This window comes from Canis aureus, chromosome 3, assembly GCF_053574225.1.
Source record: "Canis aureus isolate CA01 chromosome 3, VMU_Caureus_v.1.0, whole genome shotgun sequence".
Classification (NCBI taxonomy): Eukaryota; Metazoa; Chordata; class Mammalia; order Carnivora; family Canidae; genus Canis; species Canis aureus.
Genome location: NC_135613.1, coordinates 25,143,682 through 25,168,924, shown reverse-complemented (window position 1 = coordinate 25,168,924; position 25,243 = coordinate 25,143,682). Strand labels below are relative to the sequence as shown.

Sequence of the window (25,243 nt, the reverse complement as noted above, 5' to 3'; positions counted from 1 at the left end):
CCCAGAGTAAGCAGGGAGGGTTGTTACAGATCTGAGTCTGAGCTCTCTGGGAGTGAAGTTAGGCTGTGCCATCCACCACTGATGCGCTCCTCTTTGCAAGGATCCTCCTCGGTCTGCCCCCATCTATTCTCGTCGGCAGCCCCCAGAACAAACAGCCGGCCACCCCTGACTGCACTGAATTCTTCCACTTGGTCAACTCTGAGCTGGTAGGTGTGGGGCAGCAACCTCAGGACGCAGGGATGGGGTTGGTCTACCACTGAGGGCTGGCTCTTGAAAATTCACGGGTGCATCTGTGGTCACTTGGAGCCCACTGCTTCAGTGTGTGTGCAGACCAGCAGATTGCTGAGGGAAAGAACGGGCGTCCTGCTCCAGGAGCGAAGAGAGTGACCACCAGTGAGGTACAGAGATCAGCTGTAACTCCCTTCCTCCAAAGCTTCAGCCCCCCCTCCCCCCTTTTTAAGATTTTATTTATTCATAAGAGGGACAGAGAGAGGCAGAAACACAGGCAGAGGGAGAAGCAGGCTCCATGCAGAGAGCCCGATGTGGGACTCGATCCCCAGACTGGGATCACACCCTGAGCCAAAGGCAGACGCTCAACCGCTGAGCCACCTAGGTGTCCCAAAGCTTCAGTCCTTTCCTGGAGCTTTCCCCAGTGTTCAGCCATCAAGATCCAAAAAGTATTTTAGACCAAGAATCTCCATTTCTTTGCAGTTTTGACATTTCAGGAACACAAAAGCCAGTGATGCTGAGAGGACAGCCATTCCCACCAGTCGGCCCTGCTTTCTTCCATTGTACACCCTGTTCAGTGTCAGGTGCTCCATGATCTTACACAGAAAAATGAAAGCCTACATGCATCCAGTCAGGGTCACTGAGGTCACCAGGAATAAGCACAGCTTCTACATGCTTCACAACAGCTTCTACCCCTGAAGATGTTTTTCCAGTTCTAAAAAATGCACAAATATGACTAGAGGTGGAAGTAAGGTTCCATTCAGTCACACAGAGCTTTACAAGGTGACTCAGAAAGCAGAGAGGAGCTTTCAGTTCTCAGCAGAGGCCGTCTTCCTCAGAGTTCTCAGAAGGGGCTGTGCAGGCTGGCAGAATGGAGAACCCAGAGGTGGCGAGGCAAGTTGCCATCCCAGCAACAGTGCCATCAGGGAGTGCCGCCCATGCCTCCCAGCCTGTGGCAGGCTGGTGGGGGGTCTGTCTGGCTGCACAAAGGAACCACATCCGTGGTCAGCAGTGGTGCCATGAACATTGCGAAAGCCTCTCGGCACATGCTGCCCTCACCCCCACCCCCAGTCCCGTTGGCTCTTTTCTCACTGGTCTGTGCTGTTTTGCAGAGAAACTTCTGCCATGGAAGTGCCCTGACCCACGACATCACTGTCCACTTCTTCAGGGTAATTTGTTGCCCTCTGCACCTCCCAGATGACCTGCTCAGTCCCCTTGGGCTTGACCCTCATACCCAGTGGTGCTTTGAAGCCGTGGTGCCTTTCAGGGACAGATATGCTGCTGAACTTCTGGCATGTTCTCTCCTGCAGGGGCTCCTCAACACCTGTTCACAAAGCAGAGACCCCTCCCTGACAGCCAACCTGATCCTGACCACATGCCAGACTGAGTGCCCCATAGTTGTGACCTCTGCTCTGGTAGGTGTAGCTGCTTTCTCACGGCGCATCCGGGGCAGCATCCTGGTTCTTGTTGTTTAGGAGAAAATGAGGAACGGGGGCAGGGGGTCCAGAGAATCCACCAGAAGGTAGGAAGACGGACTTCCCTGGCCTTGCCCGCTGGAAAGGAGTGTATCTCTGGGTCTACGTTGGCTGAAGATGCACTCAACTCAGGTTACGCCTGTTTCCTGACAGACAACTGTCAGGACTTGAGAAGTGAGGAGGCCCAGTCCCCTGCTGGCCTGACATACTCACATGGAGGGTGTGAGGTTACCATGGGTGCATTGCTGGCTTTTTTGGAAGTCCTGATAGCACACAGCTCTCCTAGTTGTGTTATATAGAATTCCAGCCCCAGCAGCAGTTGGACTTGAGCTGCTGTAGCCCCTGATCAGTTTGGCTTTACACTGAAGTCTGTGGTTCATTTGGGTGGAATTCACTGCAAAAGCTATTGTGTAAAACATCATGTCCTCTACAGAGGAGGATAGTACCTTGTGGGATTGCCCTGAACTGTAAAGCAAGTACTTGAGACGAACATGAGCAGAGCTGGTGGGGTTAGCCAGCCTCAGGCAGGTCTCCAGTGGTCCCTCAGAGGTTCTGTATCTCGGCTGTCAGGACTGAAGACGGGTCCAAGTCTAGCCTCCCCTGACGTGCTCACTGGTGATCTTTCTCTCTGGAAGTTATGGTGGCCACGCCTGGAGCCTGAACTTCATACCCGGTGGAGGAGATGCTTCCAGGGCCCACTGCCCCAAGAGCTGCAGAGGCTGTGGGAGGCCCAGCTGTTTGGCAAGAGGTACGTGGGACAAGGGGAGGAAGCACAGATGTTCTGTAGGGCCTGCTCTAGGTTACCTCCATGAACCCCTGCGATGCAACACAGAAGCCTTAGGGGCAGGCTGAGCAAGATGCACGTGAAAGAGGAAGTCTCCACCCAGCTCTCCAGCCCACCTGCCCCTTGTCTCCTCTCAGGTCCACACAGGCCTGGCAGTGGCAGCATCATGGGGATGTGTCTGAGGGGCAGGTCCCAGCCTGCCCAGCTGGTGGTCTCTGGCATCTGCTGGATGAGTGGAGAGCCGTGTCCTTAGAGGTAGTCAGGAGGAGCTGGTCCCACCCCGCCTCCTCCTATCCCTGTGCAGGGTCCCGAGTGCTCAGAATCCCAGAAAATAAGGAAACCCAAAATACACTACATTCCACTAATTTTTGGCCCTGTTTTTAACGTGCTGGGGAAACTTTCTGAGCATCACTGCAGTCACAGCAGGGACTGAGTAGGAGGATTGTACCCAGAAGCCCAGGGGCTGAGTGGTGGATGGACACCAGGTGAAAGTCCTGTGTCCAACGACCAGGTGTCTGGGTCAGACCCTACCCCCTCCTCACATCCATAGCATGGAAGCATGTTAGGGAACCGGGAGACGACCCTAAACCGACAATGAAGCTGACACAGGTCGTATGTAGAGGTCCTATGTAGGTCCCTTTGCGAAGCCAGGGGGAGCTGGGGACCTAGACTTTGCTTCTGCTGCCCCCTGAAGTTGGATAGGGCTGGCTTCCTGACAGCTTCAGGAGGAAGGACTGGGAGCTCCTATGCTGACCCCTCTCTCCTAGCTGCCTCTCCTCTGACTTGGCATCCCCGCCGCCTGGCCCAGCCTGGGTCTCTGCTGCTGCACTACACTTTGCCATCCAGCAAGCCGAGGAAACCAGAATCAAGAGCCAGCTGGAGAAGCTCAACTGCCAAAGCGAGGAGGCAAGAAATGAAATTCTTTCACCTTTTTTTTTTTTAAGATTTTATTTATTTATTCATGAGAGACGAGAGAGAGGCAGAGACATAGGCAGAGAGAGAAACAGGCTCCTCACAGGGAGCCTGATGCAGAACTCAATCCCAGAACCCCAGGATCATGACCTGAGCCAAAGACAGATGCTCAACCAGAGCCACCCAGGCATCCCTCACTTCTTTCTAGCAGGTTTGTTTTTAATCAGTGTTGAGATCAGCTGTGTTTCTTGAGGTGCGTCTAGTGAACCATGCTTTTCCAAGGACAGATAGGAAGTATGGCATTCTTGTGACTTTTTATTAGGAATTAAAACTTGCCAGGTTTATAGGTGGTGTATCATTTGACTCTCAAGTTTACTGGTAGAAGGAATACATGTTTAACCTTTTTTTTTTTTTTTTTTTTTACATGTTTAACTTTTGATTCTGCTTGTTTTTATCTTCCCCACAACCCAGGCTGGGGCTGTCAGCTGCCCCAGGGACCTTCTCTGTTCTCCCACAGCCTTATTTCCCTCACCGCTCCCTGAACTAAACCATTTGTAAACTAGAAAGTCAACCTGTCACTCCAGACATACATGCCTGCTTTAGGTTTTGGTAATTTCAATGGCTCCAAGCCTCTCAGGCCTGTGTGTGCTGAGGGGAAGTATCCAGAGAGACCCCAGCCAACCTGGGTGCGCTCCAGGGAAGGTGGGAGGAGGTGGACTCTGGCCTCAAATCAGCATGGGACCTGTGCATTTATCTCTTGGGATCTTAGACACCGTTCCGGACAAGAAGCCCAGGAGCAGGGCTGGGCCGGGCCGGGGATGGCTCGCACAGTTTTCCCTTGCAGCCCCTTTCAAACTGTGTTTAAGGCACATAGAAAATGACCCAGTCAGTAAGATATCCTCAAATTATCACTTGAAAATTTTCCTTCCTGAGAAGATCCACTTAGGGGTAAGATTTATGCCCTCTGCCTATAAATGTTCGGTCAAAGAACAATGTCGACATTCCTTACTTAGAATTACTCTTTGAGGGTACAGCCTAGCTGATTTTCATGTTGTAAATGTACTGATTTTATTTGCAGCTGCTGGTTGTCCTGTTTTTCTTTTCCTTAATGGACCTGCTTTCATCACATCTCACCCCACATGTAAGACCCCATTGGGTAAGGCAGGGTCTCTGGGAGGAGGAAGGCCCTGAAACCTTTGGAAGGGCTTGTTGGGAGTCCTCTGCTTGCAGAAGCAAGAACCCCTGGGTCCCTGGCCTATTCCTCAGTCACAACTCAAGACTCAACAAAGTGAGCAGAGGTTCCCTTCTGGGCTGGAGGCCACACCCCTTCCCAGGGCAAGCCTGTCTACAGATAGTCAGCCTGTCTCTTCTGTGGGCCATAGGCTGTTGACTTCCTGAAGGCTGTGGACATCTGTGCTGAGATCCTGAGGTGCTTGGACAAGAGGAAGGTCTCCTGGCTGGTGCTCTTTCAGTTGACAGACACTGGTGAGAAGCCCCTGAGACTTGGTAGCAGGGGCTGGCCTGAGTAGGTCCTAGTTACCAGCAACATGGGTGACCCAGTAGAGGCAGGCTGTGGTCCCCACTTTTATTTAGTCCTCCTTCAGAAACTTTCAAGGGTTAAGTATTCATCCTTGGGCCTTAGTTCACTAACTCCTCTTTGGAAGTCTATCTTCACACCAAGTATGTAAACCACTAGGATAAATGCAGTACAAATTCCTTTAAATCACAGAAGAGTTGAGTGGAGTACAGGGGGGTCCCAGGGTGCCACTAGGCCGTCCTATGGGGATCTGCCTCCCTGCCTCTTCGCCCTGGCATGAGGACAACACTCGTCACAGGCAGGCACCTGAGGTCCCCTGAGCCCACCTCCTCCTTTGGTTGCAGATGGTGGTCTGGGGCAAGTCCTCCTCCGCCTGGCCCCAGATCCATACATCAGGCTGCTACCGTTTGCCTTCTACAGGTAAGTGCCCCTGCTCCTCTGGTCGGTGACTTAATACCATCTCTCTCTCTCAGTGAAGGAGTTCACACCCAGGCGGTTGTGTGGTCAGAGAAAGGGTGTCACTCCTTCCCCAATCCTGTGGGACCATTTTGAGTGTCCCTTCACATGGGAAAGATGCCTGTAACCTCGTTCCTCAGATGAGTAGCTGCTCTGTGCTGCCACTCACTTCTGTATGATCTTAAGAGACCTGTGTTCTCTTCTCTTACCTTCAGCCTTCTCTCCTACTTTGATGAAGACGCCTTCATCAGGGAAGATGCCTTCCTGCGCGTTGCTGTCGACATGTACCTAAAGCTGATCTGTCTCTTCGTGACTGGGGAGACAAGTGCAGTCTCAGCTCTAGCTGGCAGGAGCCAGGAGCTCCAGGGCCAGGCAGGTGACACCACTCACATACCCATGCAGCCAACTCTCGTGGTACAGTGAGCAGGTGGGGGTGCATCATGACCCCTCACAGTATACCCCCTGACCTGTGGCTCTGCCTGTCTTATCTCTAGGGTGACCCTGTAGGCTTGATAATAAAAGCTCGTCACTTTCTGCTGCAATCAATACCTAGGTGCCCAGAAAAGAGCTTTGCAAACATGGCAGAGGTAACACCCAGATCCTCAGTTGCATGTGTACTTTTAAGTCCAAATCACTGTTTAAACATTAAGAGTGCTGAAGACACTTGCATTGTGGCCACTCACCTGCAGGGCCATGGTTGCCAGCTTCTCTGCTGGCCCTGGGTGTCCTGGGGCCGCACTAGGCTGAGGACAGTTATTTTCTTGCAGCTGCTGGCCACTAGTGGACATTGTGACCCAGAGGTGAGTGCAGCCCTCCTGAGCAGACATCAAGCAGTATCCGACGACGACCTCTACCAGGAGCCCCATCTCTTCTGACTGGACCCTGCGCAGTGCACAGCCCAGCTCCTTTGTAAATAATTTATTACAAGCATAACATGGAGCTCTTGCACTAAAAAGTGGATTACAAATCTCCTTGATTGTTTTAGTGGGGAACAGGAATCAGTTATTTAAAATCCATCTGGCCCCAAGTCACTCAGTATTCGTAGGAAAATGCTGGTCCCAGAGTGGAGGCTAGAAAGGCAACATGAGTTGCATACTGAGCCCGCCTTCCCCATACTGCAGATCAATGCCCTCCTGACACACAGGGTGGGGGGGTGGGGTGGGGGGAGTGTACAGCATGGGGGCTCCAGGGGAGCGAGCGAGCAAAGCTGTGCCATCAGTTCGCATATGAGGAACTACTGAAACTGTCGTCACCCTGTTCACCACCTCCACTCAGGTGGGCTCGGGCTTCACGGCCTGGCCTTCCACAGGCCCTGGTGCTGGCTCCAGGGTCAGGGCCTTGTCCTGGGTCTGCGTCAGAGGGTGGACCATGGACATGTGCACATTGAGGTTGTGGGCCTTCTCGAACCGCCGGCCACACTGGTCACAGGCAAAGTCCAGCTCGGTCTCAGCCTTGTGTTTAGTCATGTGGTACTTGAGGGATGCCCGCTGCCGGCACTGGAACCCACAGACTTCACACCTGGGGGACAGGGTCAGGTGAGCAAGGGCATGGGCACCAGTGTGGCCATGAGAAGGTGCCCAGACCCACACTTACTGCAGAGGTTTGGCTCCTGAGTGGCGCATCTGATGGACTAGAAGGTGCTTCCGCTGCTTGAAGGTCTGTCCACACTCATCACAGATATAGTTCCGCACCTCTGTGGACCAGAGATGGAGTGAGCACAGGCACGAGGAAAGCCCAGGACTCCCGTAGAGCACAGTGCCCTGACATAGTGTTTCCTTACACTCAGGGCCCAATGAAGGGGCCTGAGCAAACCTCATTTTATTCAGAGATTAAAAAAAACTTTTTGTGAATAAAGTGCTCCAAACTGCTTAAAAATGTCACCTGGCTGGGGTTTCATTAACTGTGTACATTTGAAGCTTGTTTTCTGAAAGAGAAACTTTACATCTATTTACTGGAGCAAAAATCCTTAGAGGAAGCCTAATCAATAATGCTTCATAGATTACTACTGCTCTAGAAATGATCCCCATATTGGGTCCAAGGTAGGGGAGGGGCATATCCACTTGGGAAGTAAATTTCTTATATTCTTGAACAAAAACTGAACAGTCAGTTCTACTGGACATGCACCTGGCATGGTGGCCATGAGCTTCTTCCTCCCTGCCACTTCAAGTCCCACCTGCTTATCCACAAATACCCACAGAGCCTGGCTTCACCCCTACGAAGTACAATGAACCCTCATAGTTGATAGTATATCTTCTTTGGTGTTTCAAAAAAATTGCTAATGAATTTTGGCAAATTCAATTTTTTTTTTTAAGATTTTATTCACAAGAGACACAGAGAGAGGCAGAGACACAGGCAGAGGGAGAAGCAGGCTCCATGCAGGGAGCCCGACGTGGGACTCGACCCTGGGTCTCCAGGATCACGTCCCAGGCTGAAGGCAGCGCCAAACCACTGAGCCACCAGGGCTGCCCGGCAAATTGAATTTAAATAAAAAATTTAAAAAATTGCTAATGGTTCTGACCACTGGCGTCCAGACTGAGACACACAGCTCTAATACCCAATTTGAGGGAACTGTGTCAGGCCATGTCCAAGAAAGCTCAGAGCAAAAGACATAGGAAAATGGTTTCATTGTGAAGCCAACAAATAGGATTCAACAATAAAAATGGACAAATCTGGGTGAAAAAAAATCACAAGTTATTTTTACAAAGTTCAAAAATAAGCAAATTATTATTGAGGGATAAATACATATGCAATACATCGATCTTTTAAAGGGGGTGATGGCAATTCAGGAGAGCAGCAGCCATGTAGGTCAGGGACAGGTGTAGTACCTGTGTTTCTAACACATGTAATATAGACTATGTCAAAATCAGAGGAGAATCAAAACTGTGATGAACACACGAGCTCAGGGTTGTGGTCTGTATGCGGAGGAGGAGGGCCCTAGGCTCGCCTCGTCCCACAAACCTATCTAGATAACTCAAATCATCCAAATGCCCCAGAGGTCCCCTCAAGACTGTCAACAAACTCCAAGTTGTTTGTGAAGTTTGGAGTTGAAGATCGAGAGGAGGAAGGAGCCCCCCTGGTGGAGGAGAGCAAGAGACAGACCAGCACATGGCAGCTCACAGGGAAAACAAGTCCCCACGGCAACTGGCCTAGAACGCCAGAGGGACCGAGAGGCCGAGTTTCCTGAGTTCCTGTAACCAGGGGGCTTGACACCTGGAGTCTAAATAAAGGTCAGTGGGTTTGGCTCAGGGAGGGCCCAGAGGGCCCAGAGAGAAGGTCTTGGAGAGAAGGTGGGTGAACAGCCCGTGGACACTCCCAGTGCCTCATCACAGAGGGCATCCCAGAGCGCCAACACACTCAGGGCGAGGCCCCTCCAGGAGCAAAGGAGCTGGCAGGTGCCCTTTCCTTCCCCCGCCCCTCAGCATAAGCACGGGGTCACCCATAGGAACCAGCAGGGTACGGACCACACTCCCTTCCTAACTTGCTTACACCAAGCCTGGTACCCCATACCCCATCCCAGCACAGCAGGCCTCCTCCCTCAGAAGACAGGCCCAAACCCCTGCTCACACCATGTTCCCCTTCCTGGGGGTTCGGCAAGGCTATGGCAATAGGTGTCATTTCACAAGCAGACCAGAGTAGGGCCAGTGAAAATGCACCACATTCGGACCACACACGGCCCTCCCAGGCAGAGAGCTGCTGCAGACTGGTCTGAAGGATACAGCAGAGCACACCCAACACACCCTGGACTCCCTCCTCCCCCCTGAAATGCTGGGCCCTGGGCAACAGGGGGACGCTACTCTCCAGGACAGTTTTAAAAGTAATGATAAAAACAACCTCACCACAATAAACTTGCAGAAAGGCACTGGGATTTCTTCACGGTCCATTTCAAACCACTGATGCACCAAGATGCAGCCCTGGGCCTTTCCGAAGGGTGTCCAGTCCCCATCAGCCACCCAAGGGGACTGTACAGATGAGAGTGGGAGAGCAGGGCACATACCTGTGTGGATGAGCTTCACGTGGCGCTGCAGGTAGCGATCAATCATGAACACTTTGTTGCAGCCAGGGTGGGGGCAGGGTCTCTCCCGGACTTCTTCGTGGTGTTCCTTTATGTGCTTCTGCGGAAGGGACAGCAAAACCCTGAGTGCCTTGGCCAGGACAAGTACCCTGATCACTCTCAAAGGGAGAGATCCAACCATTCTTCACTCAACAGGTGGGTGCTGGCTCACTTCTTGGCCTGTGGCCGCTCAGTTCTCTATTTGCCCAGGCTTACATGAGCCCTTGGGTACAACTCTACACCTAGCTCTATAGAAACATCTGGTCCTCCCGTCAGCCACACACGGGGCACTGCTCCTTCTCACCTTCATGCCATCAGCCCCTCGGTACACGGCCGTGCAGCCCTGATAAGGGCACTTGTAGATGGTGGGCAGCTCCTCCCTGCAATGCAGAGCACACATGGAGCCACTGCCCCAGCAGGCAGGGCAGCCCTCTCCCCAGGCCCTCACCTCTCACAGCGGAGCTTGTTCTTCCAGCCTGGCTTGGGTCCAGGTTTCTTTCGAATTTTTGGTTCTTCAGACTTCTTGGCTTCTTTGCTTTCACTCTTTTTACCAGAGACTCTGTAAGGGGGAAAAAAAGGGGGAGGTATATGTAATCAGATTCAGCAATGTTTGTGATCTCTGCTGCATATGTGTTTCTCACTTTTCTCCTCAAACAGAAGAGTTGGGGGTTTTCCTCAGGCTTCAGTGGTAACCTGCCCCAGTCCCAATTCTCACTGGTTGGCCTCCAAATTGACCCTTAACCAGCAGAACTCAACCCCCTGGAAAGGTGGTTGGTACAACCACCTTGGGAAGGCAAGGTGCTGGGACAGGGACCACACTGGCCACAGTAGTGGGTTTTCAGGACTCAAACTTCACTCCCTAAACATCAAAACCAAACACTATTTGGAGACATCCTGTTAAATGGTGGAGTGGGGAAGCCCTAGGGGTCAGTCCTTCCAACCACTAGACTAGGGAAAAAAATCAGAATCACAATTCTGGAATCTGATGGGAGGTGCATGGCAACGACGCAGGGGCTCAAAGGGAGATGTGTAGTTTTGGGATAGAGCTCTGTGCTCTGCCAGCTGTCATCCCTGCTCCTTAGTCCTGCTGCTGGAGCCAGGTGGGGCAGTGGGGACCTTTTATTCAGTCTGACAGGTCCCCAAAGGACCAACCTCCCCTGTGCTGTCTCCTGAACATTTAAAGAGACATGGGGTGCCTGGGTGGCTGCATTGGTGAAGTATCTGCCCCTTCCGCTCAGGTCAGAATCCCAGGATCCTGGGACAGAGCCCTGTGTTGGGCTCCAAACTCAGCAAGGAATCTGCTTCTCTCCCTGCCTCTGCCCCCTGCTCATGCTATCTCTCAAATAAATAAAATCTTAAAAAATAAAGAGAAATGCCCTTTTTAGATCCAGACATTTAAGGAAAACTGTCAAATACAGAAGGGCATTATAGGACAAGTCTACAGCTAACATCTTTCTCAACAGTAAAAGACTGAAGGTATTCCCCTAAGATAAGGAACAAGACAAAGATGTCCGTTTTCACCACCACTATTCAACATAGTATTAGAAGTTCTAGCCACAGCAACTAGGCAAGAAAAAGAAAAATATAATAATCTATATTAAAGAGAAAATCACCTCTATGCACAAATGACATGATCTTATATGTAGAAAACCCTGAAAAATCCACACACAGAAATAAATTCAGCAAAGTTGCAGGGTATGTAATTAACACACAAAAACCAGTTCTACACACTAACAATGAACAATGCAAAAAGAAAAAGTAAAAAACAATTCATTTGCAATAGCATCAAGAAGAATAAAATACTTAGGAATAAAGTTAACCAAGAAAGTGAAAGACTTATATACTGAAGACTATAACACACTGCTGAAACAAATTAAAGACCTAAATAAGTGGGAAAACATCCCAGGTTTATGGGTTACAGGATTAATATTGTTAAGATGGCAATATTTCTCCCAAAGCAATCTACAGACTCCATCCCTATCAAAATCCCAGTGGTGTTTTTGGCAGAAAAAGCAATCCTAAGCTTCACATGGAATTTCAAGGTATAATAAATAGCTAAATAAGTCTGAAAAACAAAGCTGGAGGACTCATATTTCTGATTCCAAGATTTCTCATAAAGCTACAATAATCAAAATAGTATGGTACTGACACAGAAACCGACATAGAGACTAACAATAAAACTGAGAGACCAAAAATAAACCCTTACAAGAACAATCAATTGATTTTTGACAAGGGTGCCGAGATCACTCAATGGAGAAAGGACAATCTCTTCAACAAATGGTGCTGGGAAACCTGGATGTTCACATGCCAAAGAATGAATCTGGATCCCTACTTTATTCTCTATATAAAAATTAACTCAAATGAATCAAAGACCTAAGAGTTAAAACTATCAAACTCTTGGAAGAAAACATGACCTTGTGTTTGGCAACAGTTTCTTGAATATGACATCAAAGGCAAAGGAACATAGGGTGCCTGGTGGGCTCAGTCAGCAGAGCATGCTGGGCTCAGTCAGCAGAGCATGCGACTCCTGATCTCAGGGTTGTGAATTTGAGCCCCATGTTGGGCATAGAGATTTGGTGGGCACAGCGGTTTAGCGCCACCTGCAGCCCAGGGTGTGATTCTGGAGACCGGGGATCGAGTCCCACGACGGGCTCCCTGCGTGGAGCCTGCTTCTCCCTCTGACTGTGTCTCTGCCTCTCTCTCTCTCTGTGTGTGTCTCTCATGAATGAATGAATGAATAAATAAATAAATCTTAAAAAAAAGAAAAAGAAAAAAGGCAAAGCAACATAAGTAAATTGGACTAAAAATTAAAAATTTTTGTGCGCTAGGGCACGTGGGTGGCTCAGTGAGTTGAATGACTGCCTTTGGCTCAGATCATGATCCTGAGGTCCTGGGATCAAGCCTCATGTAGGGCTCCCTGCTCGGTGGGGAGCCTGCTTCTCCTCCCTGCCCCCTCTACTTGTGGTCTCTTTCGCTATGTATCTCTTGCTATGTCTCTCTTTCAAATAAGTAAATGAGGGACAACTGGGTGGCTCAGCAGTTGAGCATCTGCCTTCGGCTCAGGGCATGATCCCAGGGTCCCAGGATCGAGTCCTACATCGGGCATCGTCCTTTGGGATCCCTATATGTAGCCTGCTTTTCCCTCTTCCTATGTCTCTGCCTCTTTGTGTGTCTCTCATGAATAAATAAATAAAAATTTAAAAATAAATAAATAAATTAACAAAATCTTAATTTTTTTTTTGCATGTGCATCAAAGGAAAATATCAAGGGAATGAAAAAGATAACCGAATAGGAGAAAAATGTGCCCTACAACTCAATAGCATAAAGACGAAACAAGCCAATTTAAAAATGGGCTAACACAAATAAAGTAAAGAAAAAAATCATTTAATATTTTTTTAAAAAGGGCAAAGGAGGGCAGCCCGGGTGGCTCAGCAGTTTAGTGCCACCTTCAGTCCAGGGCCTGATGCTGAAGAAGGGGATCAAGTCCCATGTCAGGCTCCCTGCATGGAGCCTGCTTCTCCCTCTGCCTGTGTCTCTGCCTTTCTCTCTCTCTCTGTGTGTCTCTCATGAATAAATAAATAAAATCTTTTAAAAAGAATAAAAATAATAAATAAATAATAAATAATAAATTAAAAAAGGGCAAAGGAGTTAAATAGACATTTCTTCACTACCACTATTCAACATAGTAAGATGTTAAAAGATGCTCATCATCACTAATCATTAAAGAATTGCAAATCAACATGACAATGGGGTGGCTCAGTGGTTGAGTGTCTGCCTTAGGCTCAGGTAGTGATCCCAGAGTCCTGGGGTTCTAGGGTCCTGGGATAGAGTCCCCCCCATCAGGCTCTCCACGGAGCCTGCTTCTCCCTCTGCCTGTCTCTGCCTCTCTGAGTCTCTCATGAATAAATAAATAAAACCTTTAAAAACAAATAAACATAAAACCAAAATGACAATGGGATACCACTTCACCCCGAGGATGACGACTGAAAAGGAAATCAGGTTTGAATCACTATGTCATATGCCTGAAACTAAGGTAACACTGTTTAACTATACTAAAAATTAGAAAAAAGGAAATGGCTACTATGGAAAGCAGTATGGATATTCCACAAAAAATTAAAAATATATACACATGAAACTAATAGACACTGTATGTTAACTATCCTGGAATTACAATAAAAAACTTCATATAAAATTTAAAATAGAAATAGAATATGATCCAGTAATTCCACTATTGGGTATTTACCCAAACAAAAAGAAAACACTAATTCAAAAAGACACATGCCCCCATGTTTATGGCAGCACTGTTTATAATAGCCAGGACATGGAAGGAACCCAAGGGCTCCAAGATGAACGGATAAAGACGATGTGGTATGTATATAACAGAACATAATTCAGTCATAAAAAGAATGAGATCTTACCATTTGTCACAACATGATTGGACCTAACACCATATGTCAAGTATACTTCACTTTAAAAATAAGCAAAATAATGGGGTGCCTGGGAGGCTCAGTTGGTTGTTAACCATCTGACCTTTGATTTTGTCTCAGGGTAGGGCTCTATACTGGGCTATGTAGGGCTCTATACTGGGCTTGGAGCCTGCTTAAGGTTCTCTTTCCTCTCTCTCTACATGCCCCCCTGAAGCGTTCTCTAAAAAAAAAAGAACCAAAAAAACAAAAAACAAAAAAACAACCCCAAAACCAAAAACACAGGGCCACCTGGGTGGCTCAGTCAGTTAAGCATCTACCTTTGGCTCACGTCATGATCCTGGGGTCCTGGGATGGAGCTCTGCTTCAGGGTCTCTGGTCAGCGGGGGCCTGCTTCTCACCTCTCCCTCTACACCACCCCCCCACCACTTGTGCTCTTTCTCTTACTTGCTCTTTCTCAGGTAAGTAAAATCTTTAAAAAACAAAATAAAATCATGTCAAAATTAAAAACAAAGAAAATAAACAATGTTGAAGATTTGGAGAAATTGGAACCCTTGTACATTGTTGAATGTAAAATGATGCAGCTGCTATGGAAAACTATAAGGCAGTTTCTCAAAAAGTTAAACATGGAAAAAAAAAAAAAAGTTAAACATGGAACTACCATATGACCCAACAATTCTACTTCGGGGGACACCCAAAGAACTGAAACAGAGACTCAAACAGATAATTTTTTTTTTGTTTTTTTGTTTTTTTTTTTTTAAGTAAACTCTACACTGGGCCTAGAGCCCAATGCAGGACTTAAACTTCCGACCCTGAGATCCAGAATTGGGTGCTTAACCGAGTCACCAGGGGCCTCTCCGACATATATTTGTTGGCCAGTACTTATAACATTATTCCCAACAGCCAAAAGGCAGAAGCAACCCGAAATGACAGATGAATGCATCAACAAACTGTGGTCTATCCATACAACAGAATATATTCAGCCATAGAAGGAACCAAATTCTGAGACATGTTACAACACATATGAATCTAAAAAACATTATGTTAACTGAAAGAAGCCTATCAAAAAGAACAAATACATATTTCCACTTGAATGAGGTACCCTGAAATTAGATTAGTGGCTGCCAGAGCCCGGGGGGGGGGGGGGGGGGGGCGGGGATTCATTACTGCTTAGGATGAGGAAAAGTTTAGAAACAGTGATGACGGTTACACAACACTATGAATGTACTTAATGCCACTGAATTAACTACACATCTAAACATGATAACATGGGGGCACCTGGGTGGCTCAGTCGGTCAAATGTCAGACTTTTGATTTTGTCGCAGGTCGCAGTCTCAGGATTGAGTGACAGAGCCCCTGTACTGGGCTCCACACTGAGTGGGGAGTCTGCTCGAGATTCTCTCACTCTGACCCTCCGCCTGCTCACATATGCTCCCTCTCTAAAAAATAATGTAAATCTTTTAAAAAATGATAAAACGGTAAAATTTTATATATATATTTTACCACAATTTATTTTTTTTTATTTTTATTTTTTTTTATTTTACCACAATTTAAAAAAAAAAACAGATTATAGGAGCTCCTGGATGGCGCAGTTGGTGAAGCGTCTGCCTCCGGCTCAGGTCATGACCTGAGGTATCTAGCCCTGAGTTAGACTCCCTGCTCAGTGGGGGAGTTTGCTTCTCCCTCCTCTGCCTTTGCCTCCGCTTGTGCACACATGCACTCTCTCAAACAAATAAAATCTTAAAACAACACAGATTATAAATAATTGTTGTCCTCCTTAAAGAGTATATTAAAAAGAACCTTTCCGGGGACTGTTCAGGCTTCTCCTCCTCTCCTTGTCTAACAGTTTTTCTTTGATATCTGGCCGTGTGTCCTCTTCTCACTGGCCTCCACCCTCAGGCACCCCAGAACCACCCTGTGACCAGTGATTCACCATATCCCTCCCACACCAGATTACACATCTCTCCTTTTTAAAATATTTTATTTGACAGCACGCAAGCACAAGTGCACAAGCAGAAGAAGCAGCAGGCAGAAGGAGAGGGAAAAGCAGGTTCCCCACTGGGTGAGTCCCTCAAGGGTGTGGGGTTCAAATCCCCGCAGACACCAGAGGGCTATGCTGGCAACACCTGACTCCCTGCTTTTTGGTTTCTTTTCCTTCCCCTCGATCACTCAGGCTCCTGACTCTCATTTCTTCCTGGAGCCATGGTGCCCTAATCCACACATTGCTAAGTGTCTTCTTGTCTGCCCCCAGGTGAGGGCCCACACAGGCATGTCTGCTAAAACAAAGTCACATGGAGCAGGGCTGCTCAGAGCCCCTGTCCTAGGTCTCCAGGTATGACTCACACTGTGGCACCCAAGGAACCATGCGGCCACCATGTCTGAGTGTTTCTGTGGGCACAAGGCTGAACCCAGAGCTGTGGCCAGCCCACTGCCTCCTGGGCCCTGTGGGTCACCTTTCACAGGGCCTGGCTTCTGTTTCTCTCTCCACAGCCATGTCAAAACCCAAAAGTAAAAAGGAAGTCAGGTTTGCTTTTTAATCTTTCTGCTGTGTTTTCTTGGCTGATGGTGTGGTGCTCCTGTGTTTTCATTCTACTGTGAAATGCCCAAGAATACCCAAGTGGGACAGTGACTAACCGCAGATGTTCTGGGTGTTCCTGGGCACAAGGCTGGGAAGAAAGAGACACAAGTACATCTCAGCCTTCCCTGCCAGGACCATATATCCTAACTAAGAGAAAACACAAATCTGTGAAAACAGAAGGTTGAGACAAGCCCACAGAAGCAGATCTACTAGAGGGTGGTGTCGAAATCTGTGCCAGAGCAACCGCAGGGCTGGGTCCCTGAGCCTCCAGAGACCTTGGCACAGAAAGAGAAAGAACAACGGGGTAGAGGTTCCTGCAGGAAGTCAGAGGCTAAGACGGTAGACACTACTCCACCACAATGCAGAGCAGGGCTGGCAGAAGGGAAAGCAGGGAGCTCCCAGAATGAGGCTGAATCATATCCACAGGCACCCTGCACACTCTCACATGACTGAGACCAGGTCCCAGCACTGAACTAGGAAACGCCTCCCAGCTCACTCAGAAGCCAAACTGCATTGGACTAGGGTGGTCAGGCCAAAGAGAAGCAGAAAACATGTGCTGAGACAGGGCAGCCCGGGAAGCAGGAGCCTCCATTCCCTATCCCCACTACTCCTACCCGGTGACCCTACCAGGCAGACATAGGTTTCCAGGTTACCCAGTGATGCCATTCCCAGACCCCATGGACATGCAACAAGACTGCCCCCCCTTACTTCTTTTCTGGGTAAGGCTCAAAGGATTCATCTGAGGACTGGGTATTCTGCTTCTTGTCATTTTCGTCTTCACTCAGGATGTCCCTTGGGAAGAAGAGAGAACCTTTAGCAAAGGCCTAGGGTGCATGACAGATGCAATGATACTTCCTAACTAAAAACACCATCAAATCTCCATACTCCATATTTTAGCTCTCTCAAAAAGGTCTCAGAAACCTAAAATCCCCAAATCTCTGAACTAGGTTCCTAACAGAAAGGTCAGGCCAGAGTCACTGAAGTCCAGCAAATTGGACCATCCCCCAGAAGCCGCAATCCCCTCACATTAGAACCCTGAACTTTGGAAGGACCACTCTATGGGGCCCCAGGTAGCGCGCCAAGACCTCAAGGAGGTGGGCTTCTGAGGAAGTGGACTTTCAGACTAGGGGTCACCTATACCCAGAACTGTGTGAACACCTATCCAGCTGACAGGTCAGCTATCAGCCATTGCAAAGATCACAAAGGCCAAAAAATGATCTGCGTATCTGTAACCTTTACCCTAAAACATGAGTAACTATTCAGTCTCTATAGGGAAGCAGAGACAAGCTAGTACCCTATGTATGGCCTTCCCTTACAGGTGGCCACCTGTCTGGACAGGAAAGACTAAGGCTGGCTAGTAGCCTATGGAACAGCCTGTGACCACTCCTGGTCCTGGGAGTGTTTTTAGCACATCCACTTGGGTTCTTCCAGGCACCTCAGTCATTTATCACAGATACCCCACTGGAGTTGTACCAAAAACCATACTGTCCTCCGATTTGTGTGGAGGAGGGTACATGTATAGTCCAGCCACAGCTTATGGGGAAAGGGTGTGAAGGCCAGCTGGCGTGTAGCTGCCACCATTAGTGGCTCTCAGCCGAAAAGCAGGAGGTGGCCCCAGGAACACAGTCCCTGGTAATGCCCTTTCCTGGGCAATTTGTCCTCCTGCGCAGAACCTCTGACCCAAGTGATGATCATATCATGACAAAGGACCAGAGATTGACTTCCTGTTTCAGAATCATCTACAGCTGGTACAAACTACATACAGCCTTGGAGGACACGGGCCAGCAACAGCAAAGGGGCGAGCATGGGACTCTAATTTCCACACCACCCTGGTCCTGTTTCCCTCGCAGATGCCTTAGGTCTGAGAGGCCCTCTAGACCCAGGAGGCCCCCATCAGGAACAAGAACCCTGGAAGCACCCTCGGCCACTCATCTCCTTCCCACTGAGAGAAGGAGAGGGTCCTGGCCAGGATACGGGCAGGGAGTGCACAAGTTGGCGGAGTTTGGTTTTCCAAGGAGGAATTTTAGGCTATTTAAACCCACTCTTCTCTCACCCCTCAGAAAGGTCACTGAACTCGTCTTTTACCCGATCATCCGAGGTTGAAGATGGAACCTGCTTCTCACCCAACCGCCCTGAGAAACAAAGAACAAGGCTCCTATTACCAACACAGAGTGCAGGCAAGGAGGCGTGTACCTGTCTGACAACGGAGCCTTCCCCGTTGGGAGCCTGGGGTCCTCCCACCTGAAATCCCAGCCACCTCCCAGTCCCATCCCCCATAAGGTCTCTGCACAGCCAGACAGGCTACCCTCATGTCTAGCACAGGCATGGGCAGCACCAGACATCAGAAACTCTAGCCGACAGTCCACATCAGCAAACCCAGCCCTTCCTAGAGATTCAGATCCTGTCGTTTCAGGGTAGGACGGACGACCTGTGCTTTGTGCATGTTCCAAGATATTTAAAAAGTCATTGTTATCAAAATTGCATGCGCACAGTTTAATAGGCCAAGCAGTTCTAAGAACCCTCTGACACAATTCCCTTCTCCCTTCCCAGCATTTGTGTACCTCTATCTCTCTGAACCATCTCTGTAGATGCATTTTTAAAAAGTGCCACCAAGAGCTTGAACATAGGAACAGCCAAGTACCGCGCACACACAGTTGCACAAATGGAGGCTGAGAGAAGCCAGGGGGAAGCCACCCCAGCCACCCTAGCATAAAGTCATCAACAGCTACACCCTAACCACAGTAATGTGGGATCAGGTCCCCAACAAGGGCCCTGTGTTTCCTCTTGGCCAGTTGGCAGAGGAACCTGTCTACATGAGTCCCACTGGGATGTTACTGGGACACTGGCTGAGACCCAGGGAATGACCTGCAGCCGGCCCAAAACAGCCTCAGATGTACCAGCTGCCCTCTTCCCCTATGTCCCACAACAAGGACCCCATTCTTCTGCCTCCCTCAGCCCCCTGGCCCCAAGCAGGCTTAGCAAGGAAGACCAGATGGCAGACAAGCATGCCTTTACAGAAACTGCTGGAATAGGGTCCTCAACTCCTCCCTGCTGTCAGATGCCCAGGAGGAACTCCTCATCATTTGTCCCAGAACCTCTGCATACAACACTATGACCACTGCCCACAACAATAACGACATCCACTTCCTGCTGAGGGCCCTGCCTGGCTCAAGACTAGGAATCCTGGTCTTACAGCCCAGAAGAGCTTCCTACCTGGGGCCCCACTTGAGGGGAAGCTTGGCTGAGATGGGGGGCCCAGCCCAGGCCCTACAGGGTTGACATCTGAAGAAGGCTGGGCCAGGTCCGTGCTGGGCAGTGTCTCGGTCTCGGCTGGAGCTGTGGTCGCTCTGCCTTGGGAGCTCTGAGGGGCAGCCCCAGTGGGGTTGGAGCCCCGATGCTGGGTGAGCCATGGGGCCATCTCCTTGTCCCATGTCCACTTGACTGCCAATGCACTGTCCAGCAAGAGGGCCCCGCAGCTGGAGTCGGCATCCATGGTATAGTCGTGGCCCTGGTCACAGCCCCACACAGCTTGGATTACACCGCAGTACTCGGAGGACAGTGTCCTCTGGAGGTTAGGCAGGGCCCCACAGCTGGCTGCGTGTCCATGCACCCATGCCACCAAGTCGCGCAGGCCCTGGGGGCTCGAAGTGATCAGGTCCACTGAGGAAAGGCACAGAGACGCCATACCCATGGCCAGTCAGCATCCAGCCCACCTGGAGCCTACCCACACACCACACACCAGGGGCACACTCACCCAGACACGCTCCCTCCTCTGCCCCTGGTGGGGGCTGGGCACCAACCCTGCAAAGGATCAGGATGGCTGTGAGTTGGGCTAGCAATGAACAAGACCCGGGCTCACCAGACCCCTCTCACAGGCCACCTCTCCCACATGCTGTCTGAAACTTCTCTTGCAAGAGCTGTCTTCATCTCAGGGCCCTTTGAGGACCTTACCATCCTCATGCACGTCTGTCCACCTCCCTCACACCAGTCACACTGGTGCTCACACATGGCTGCTGCTCCAGGCAGGAGGTATCTCCCCATTGCAGAGACACACACCCCCCACCCCACACTCTGGGGGCCTAGAACAGCCCCAGCACGCAGGGTGCTCGATCCCTGAAAGCCCACCAAATGAATGGAGGAGGAATGCTTACTTTGTGCAAGTCTTCCGGTGGCCCGTCGGGGAGACGTTGACTCTCTGCAGGAAGGACTTGAGGAGGCCATGGCACTGGTAGAACTGGGCATGGCAGTTCTTGCAGACGAACTGAGACAGAGCTGGGTCCTGGTGGACGGCCACCCCCAGCAGATGCTGGAAGTCCCTGGTGAAAACTCGCTCCCCTGGAGGTGGTCTGCCTGAACTGTCCCCAGGTGCCCTGCCAGAAATGCTGCGGAGACTCCGTGAGGAGAACTTCCCATGGCAGAGGCGACAGTGCCCCATGGCAAGAGCCCGGCCTGTTCCTGGGCAAGCACAGGGACATTAAGTCAGCAGGCGAGGCTGCTCGTTGCACAGGGCAAGGAAAACACAAGCTCCTAGGAAGCGAGCAACGGCCCAGGGGAGGTGAGGCCCATGCTCTGCTATCCTCCCAGCTCCCCAAGTGGAGAAGACCCTCCAGGGAGCTTCCCCACATACACCTCTTCAACACAAACCCACATCTGGGCCAAAGGCAGGGCTCTGGCTCTGATCTCCCAGCTGAACATACAGCCTTTGGGAGGTGTGGTCAGTGTAGGCCCTTCTGGTCCAGAAAACTTTTCAGAGAATTTTAAGTGCTTCTACAACAAGGCCACAATTATCCTGATAACAAAACAGGACAAGGACACCACAAGAAATGAAAATTACAGGCCAATAACCCTGACAAATACAGTTGCAAAACCCTCATGAAAACATTAGCAAACCAAATTCAACAATACACTAAAAGACTCATATACCAGGATCCAGTGGGATTTATTCCAGGGATGCGATGGTCCAACATCCACAAACCAATCAATGTGATACATATTAACAAAACGAAGGATTCAAATCATAGGAACAGCTCAATAAATGCAGAAAAGTTTCTGACAAAATTCAATGCTCATCATAATAAAAACTCTGAACTAAGTGGGTAGAGAGAGAATGTACCTCAGCATGATAAATGTCATAGCTAACATTATACACACAAGTACAAAGCAGAAAGCTTTCCCTAAGATTAAAAAATAAGGATGCTCACTCTCACCACTTTTACTCAATATACTATTGGAAGTCCTAGCCAGAGCAATCAGGCTAGAAAAATAAGAAATATCCAAATAGGAAAAAAAAAAAAAAAAGAAGTAAAAAAACTATCCCTATGTGCAGACAATACGGTATTACATATGGAAAACTCTAAAGACTTCCCCAAAAGACTCTAGGAATGAACAAATTCAGTAACGTTGCAGGATATAAAATCAGTAATGAAGTACCAGAGAAAAGGAACTAAGAAAATAATCCCACTTACAACTGCATCAAAAAGAATAAAGTACCTATGAATAAATTTAACCAAAGAGATGAAAAACCTATATAAAATCAACTATAAGACAGTGACAAAAGAAATTGACACAAATAAATGAATATTCTGCGTTCGTGGATTAGAAGAGTACTCTTAAAATGTTCATGCTACCCTAAGTCATCTACAGATTCAGTGCAATTCTGACCAAATTCCAGTGGCATTTTTCACAGAAACAGAACAATCTTAAAATTTATACAGAACCACAAAAGACTCCAAACAGCCAAAGCAATCTCGAGAAAGAAGAATAAAGCCAGAAGCATCACAGTTCTTGATTTTGAACTATATTACAAAACTAAAGTAACCAAGAGAGTATAGTACTGACATAAAAACAGACACAGAATAGAGAGCCCAGATATAAACCCATGCATATGTGTAGTCAATTAATTTATGACAAAGGAGGCAAGAATATACTGTGGGGAAATGGTAAGTCTTTTCAATAAATGATGTTGGGAAACTGGACAGCCACAAACAGAAGAATGAAACGAGGCCCCCAACTTAAATCATAAAAATAAACTCCAAGTGGATTAAAGATGTAAATGTGAGACCTAAAATCACAAACTCCTAGGAGAAAACACTGGAAGTATATAGGAGAAAACACTGGAAGTATATTCCTTCTCCTCAGTCTCAGTAATGATTTTTTTGGATTCGACATTGAAAACAAAGGCAACAAAAGCAAAAAATAAACAAGTGGGACTACATGAAAGTAAAATGCTTCTGCACTACAGAGAAAACCATCAACAAAATGAAAAGGCAACCGACTGATTTTGGAAAAGTATTTGCCACTCATTTATCTGATAAAGGATTAATATCTAAAATAAAGAACTAATACAATTCAAAAGCATAATCCAATTAAAAAATAGGCAGCAGGGGTACCTGGGTGGCTCAGTTGACTATGTCTCCAACTCCTGGTTTTAGCTCAGGTCCTGATCTCAGGACCATGGGATCAAGCCCCGGGATCAAGCCCCATGTGGGGGTCCACACTCAGTGAGGAGTGTGCTTGTCTCCCTCTCCCTCTGCTTGCTCTCTCTCAAATAAATAAAATCAAAACAAAAACAGGCATCAGATCTAAATCGCCATTTTTCAGGAGAAGACATACATACAGATGGCTAACAAGTACAAGTGCATACGTGCTCATCAGGGAAATGCAAAACCACAATGAGCTATTACCTCACACCTGTTAGGATGGCTATTCTCAAAAAGATGACAAATAGTGAGTCTGAGGACATGGAGAAAAGGGAACCCTTAGGCACTCTTGGTGAGAATGCAAATTTGTATCAATTGATACAGTCTCTTTGAAAACAGGCTGGAGGACCCTTATAAAATTAAAAATAAAGCTACCAGGGGTACCTGGGTGGTGCAGTAGCCTAAGTGCCTCTTTCAGCTCAGGTCACCATCTCAGTCACTGCCCGGGGCCTAGCGTCCACTGCCTGCTTAGCGGGGAGCTTCCCCTCTGCCTCCGCCTCTGCCCCTCCCCTTGCTCCCTCACTGTCTCTCATGAGCACACTCACCCTCTTTCTAAAATAAACAAATAAATCTAAAAAAAAAAAAACCCTACGATTTGACCCAACAATTCTACTTCTGGGTATTTACCCAAAGGAAACTTTTGAGTTAGTGTTTTCTCCTATTTTCATTGCAACATCATTTTCGACAGCCAAGGTGTGGAAATAAGGGAAGTCCATAGGTTAACGAATGGACCAAAAAAAAAAAAGTGGGATGGGTGCGAGTGCCCCCGCACAACGGAGTACTACTCAGCCCTAAAAAAGAAGGAAATCCTGCCCGTGTGACCACACGGATAGACCGCCGAGGTATGGCCCCAAGGGAAGTCAGACAGAAAAAGACAAACACCACATGACCTCACTTACATGTCTGACATTAGAAAAGATGACACCACGTCACGGAGAACCGAGAAGCTGTGGGCGGAGGGGGGCGGGGGCAGAGGAGCGGTCAGAAAACCAGGCCCGGTGACGGCTCTGGAAGCGGCTACGCTGTCACCACGAGAACCGAACCGCCCTGCGCGCTGACCCGGGTCAGACAGCCCGCGCGGGCCCAGTGCCCGGCTGAGGCACCACATTCGTTCATCGGCGCCTTCTCGGGCTCCTGACACTGCAGCAGCACAGGCCGTCCGCCCCAAGCAAGGCGCCGGCAGCCGGGGACCTTGACCCGTCCAGGTTCGACCCCGGCCTCTCGTCTGCAGACGCTGCCCCCGCCGCCACCCCCGGCCCCCGGGCAAGCAGGGTCCCCGGGGCGGGGGCATCACCTACCGGGCGAGGGCCTCCGGCACCCGACCCGCTCCGTTCTGCTCTAAGGAAGAGGCCACGGAGGCCCAGACCGGTTGGGCGCGGACCTCAGGCTGCACAGCGCACAGCAAAGCCAGCACCCCTACGCGCAAACCCCTCGGTGAGCGCACAGCGGGCACGAAAGGGTCAGCGGCCGGGCCAGACGGCGCCCGGGCAGCGCGTCCCCGCCGACGGACCCCCGCCCCGCCAGCGCCCGGCCGGACCCACCTGCCTCGTCGGCGCCGTCCTCGCCCGGGTCCCCGCGGGCCCGCGCCAGGCCCCAGCCCAGCCGCGCCGCCACCAAGGCCGCAGCCTCGTCCACGCTCGGCCCGCTGCGGGCCGGCCGGCCTCGAGTCCGGCCGCTGCCACCGCCGCCGGAGCCCCCGCGCTGCCCCGCCGCCCCAGGCGACAGGAAGCGACCCAGCCGGTCCCGCTTCATGGCGGCGGCCGAGGCTGCAGCCGGGCCCCGGTGCTCGGCCCGGCTCGGCTCCGCTCGGCTCGGCCCCGCTCGGCTCGGCTCGGCTCGGCTCGGCCCCGGCTCGGCTCCGCTCGGCCCTATTCGATCCGGCTCGGCTCCACTCGGATCAGCTCGGCCCCGCTGTGTGGGCTGGGCCCGGCCTCTCCACCGGGTTAAGTCCTGCTCGGCCCAGAGCCTCGCGCGTCAGCTCAGCTGGACTGTGCTCGTTCGTTTCCGCTCGACTCCGCCGTTCGGCCCCGTTCGGCCCCCAGGAAGCGGGGCGGAGCGATGAGGGAGGGGCGGGGCAGCGAGGGGAAAGGCCAGGAGAGGGGGCAGGGGCGGCACGGTAGGGCCCACGCGTTTGGCATGTCACAGACGTGGAGTGCAGGTGCCGACTGGTACACTTACTCGCTCGCAGCTACGACGTGAGGCTACTTGCGAGCGCCGCCACCCTTCCAGCCCCGGGAGATCCGCGCGAGCAGCGGCCGGACCCGGGCCGCCGGAAGGGCTGCCGCGCAGGCCCCGCCCCTTCCGGCGGTCCAGGGCTCG

General features: G+C 50.0%; 2 protein-coding genes across 5 annotated transcripts in view; one reads left to right on the top strand and one right to left on the bottom strand.

Moving 5' to 3' along the window:
* The window catches only part of FANCA (FA complementation group A), a 63,094-nt gene extending 55,199 nt beyond the window's left edge, over nucleotides 1–7,895 (top strand). Inside the window, exons 27-38 of one of the 2 annotated variants that reach the window (XM_077891194.1) lie at nucleotides 101–206; nucleotides 1,341–1,397; nucleotides 1,539–1,643; nucleotides 2,339–2,451; nucleotides 3,255–3,393; nucleotides 4,478–4,540; nucleotides 4,782–4,884; nucleotides 5,281–5,356; nucleotides 5,608–5,764; nucleotides 5,887–5,979; nucleotides 6,160–6,301; nucleotides 7,705–7,895. In XM_077891194.1, the coding sequence (XP_077747320.1) occupies nucleotides 101–206; nucleotides 1,341–1,397; nucleotides 1,539–1,643; nucleotides 2,339–2,451; nucleotides 3,255–3,393; nucleotides 4,478–4,540; nucleotides 4,782–4,884; nucleotides 5,281–5,356; nucleotides 5,608–5,764; nucleotides 5,887–5,979; nucleotides 6,160–6,267 (1,120 nt within the window). In that variant the 3' untranslated portion in view covers nucleotides 6,268–6,301; nucleotides 7,705–7,895. Of the gene's footprint in view, nucleotides 1–100; nucleotides 207–1,340; nucleotides 1,398–1,538; nucleotides 1,644–2,338; nucleotides 2,452–3,254; nucleotides 3,394–4,477; nucleotides 4,541–4,781; nucleotides 4,885–5,280; nucleotides 5,357–5,607; nucleotides 5,765–5,886; nucleotides 5,980–6,159; nucleotides 7,264–7,704 lie in introns of those variants that run through there. The other variant, XM_077891195.1, reaches the window with a different exon arrangement.
* ZNF276 (zinc finger protein 276) lies at nucleotides 6,296–25,224 on the bottom strand. 3 transcript variants are annotated; one of them, XM_077891203.1, is made up of 11 exons: nucleotides 25,103–25,224; nucleotides 20,597–20,900; nucleotides 20,200–20,246; nucleotides 19,659–20,105; nucleotides 18,499–18,577; nucleotides 17,154–17,237; nucleotides 9,892–10,002; nucleotides 9,748–9,823; nucleotides 9,387–9,504; nucleotides 6,986–7,085; nucleotides 6,296–6,910 (listed from the first exon to the last, which is right to left on the bottom strand). In XM_077891203.1, exons 2-11 carry the CDS (start codon nucleotides 20,878–20,880, stop codon nucleotides 6,664–6,666), a joined length of 1,593 nt encoding a protein of 530 aa, XP_077747329.1. In that variant the 5' UTR covers nucleotides 20,881–20,900; nucleotides 25,103–25,224; the 3' UTR covers nucleotides 6,296–6,663. The 3 variants fall into 3 exon arrangements, with proteins under 3 accessions (XP_077747329.1, XP_077747327.1, XP_077747330.1); XM_077891201.1 differs by lacking the exon at nucleotides 25,103–25,224 and adding an exon at nucleotides 24,466–25,096; XM_077891204.1 differs by lacking the exon at nucleotides 25,103–25,224 and adding an exon at nucleotides 23,824–24,065.
* Nucleotides 25,225–25,243: the final 19 nt, after the last annotated feature.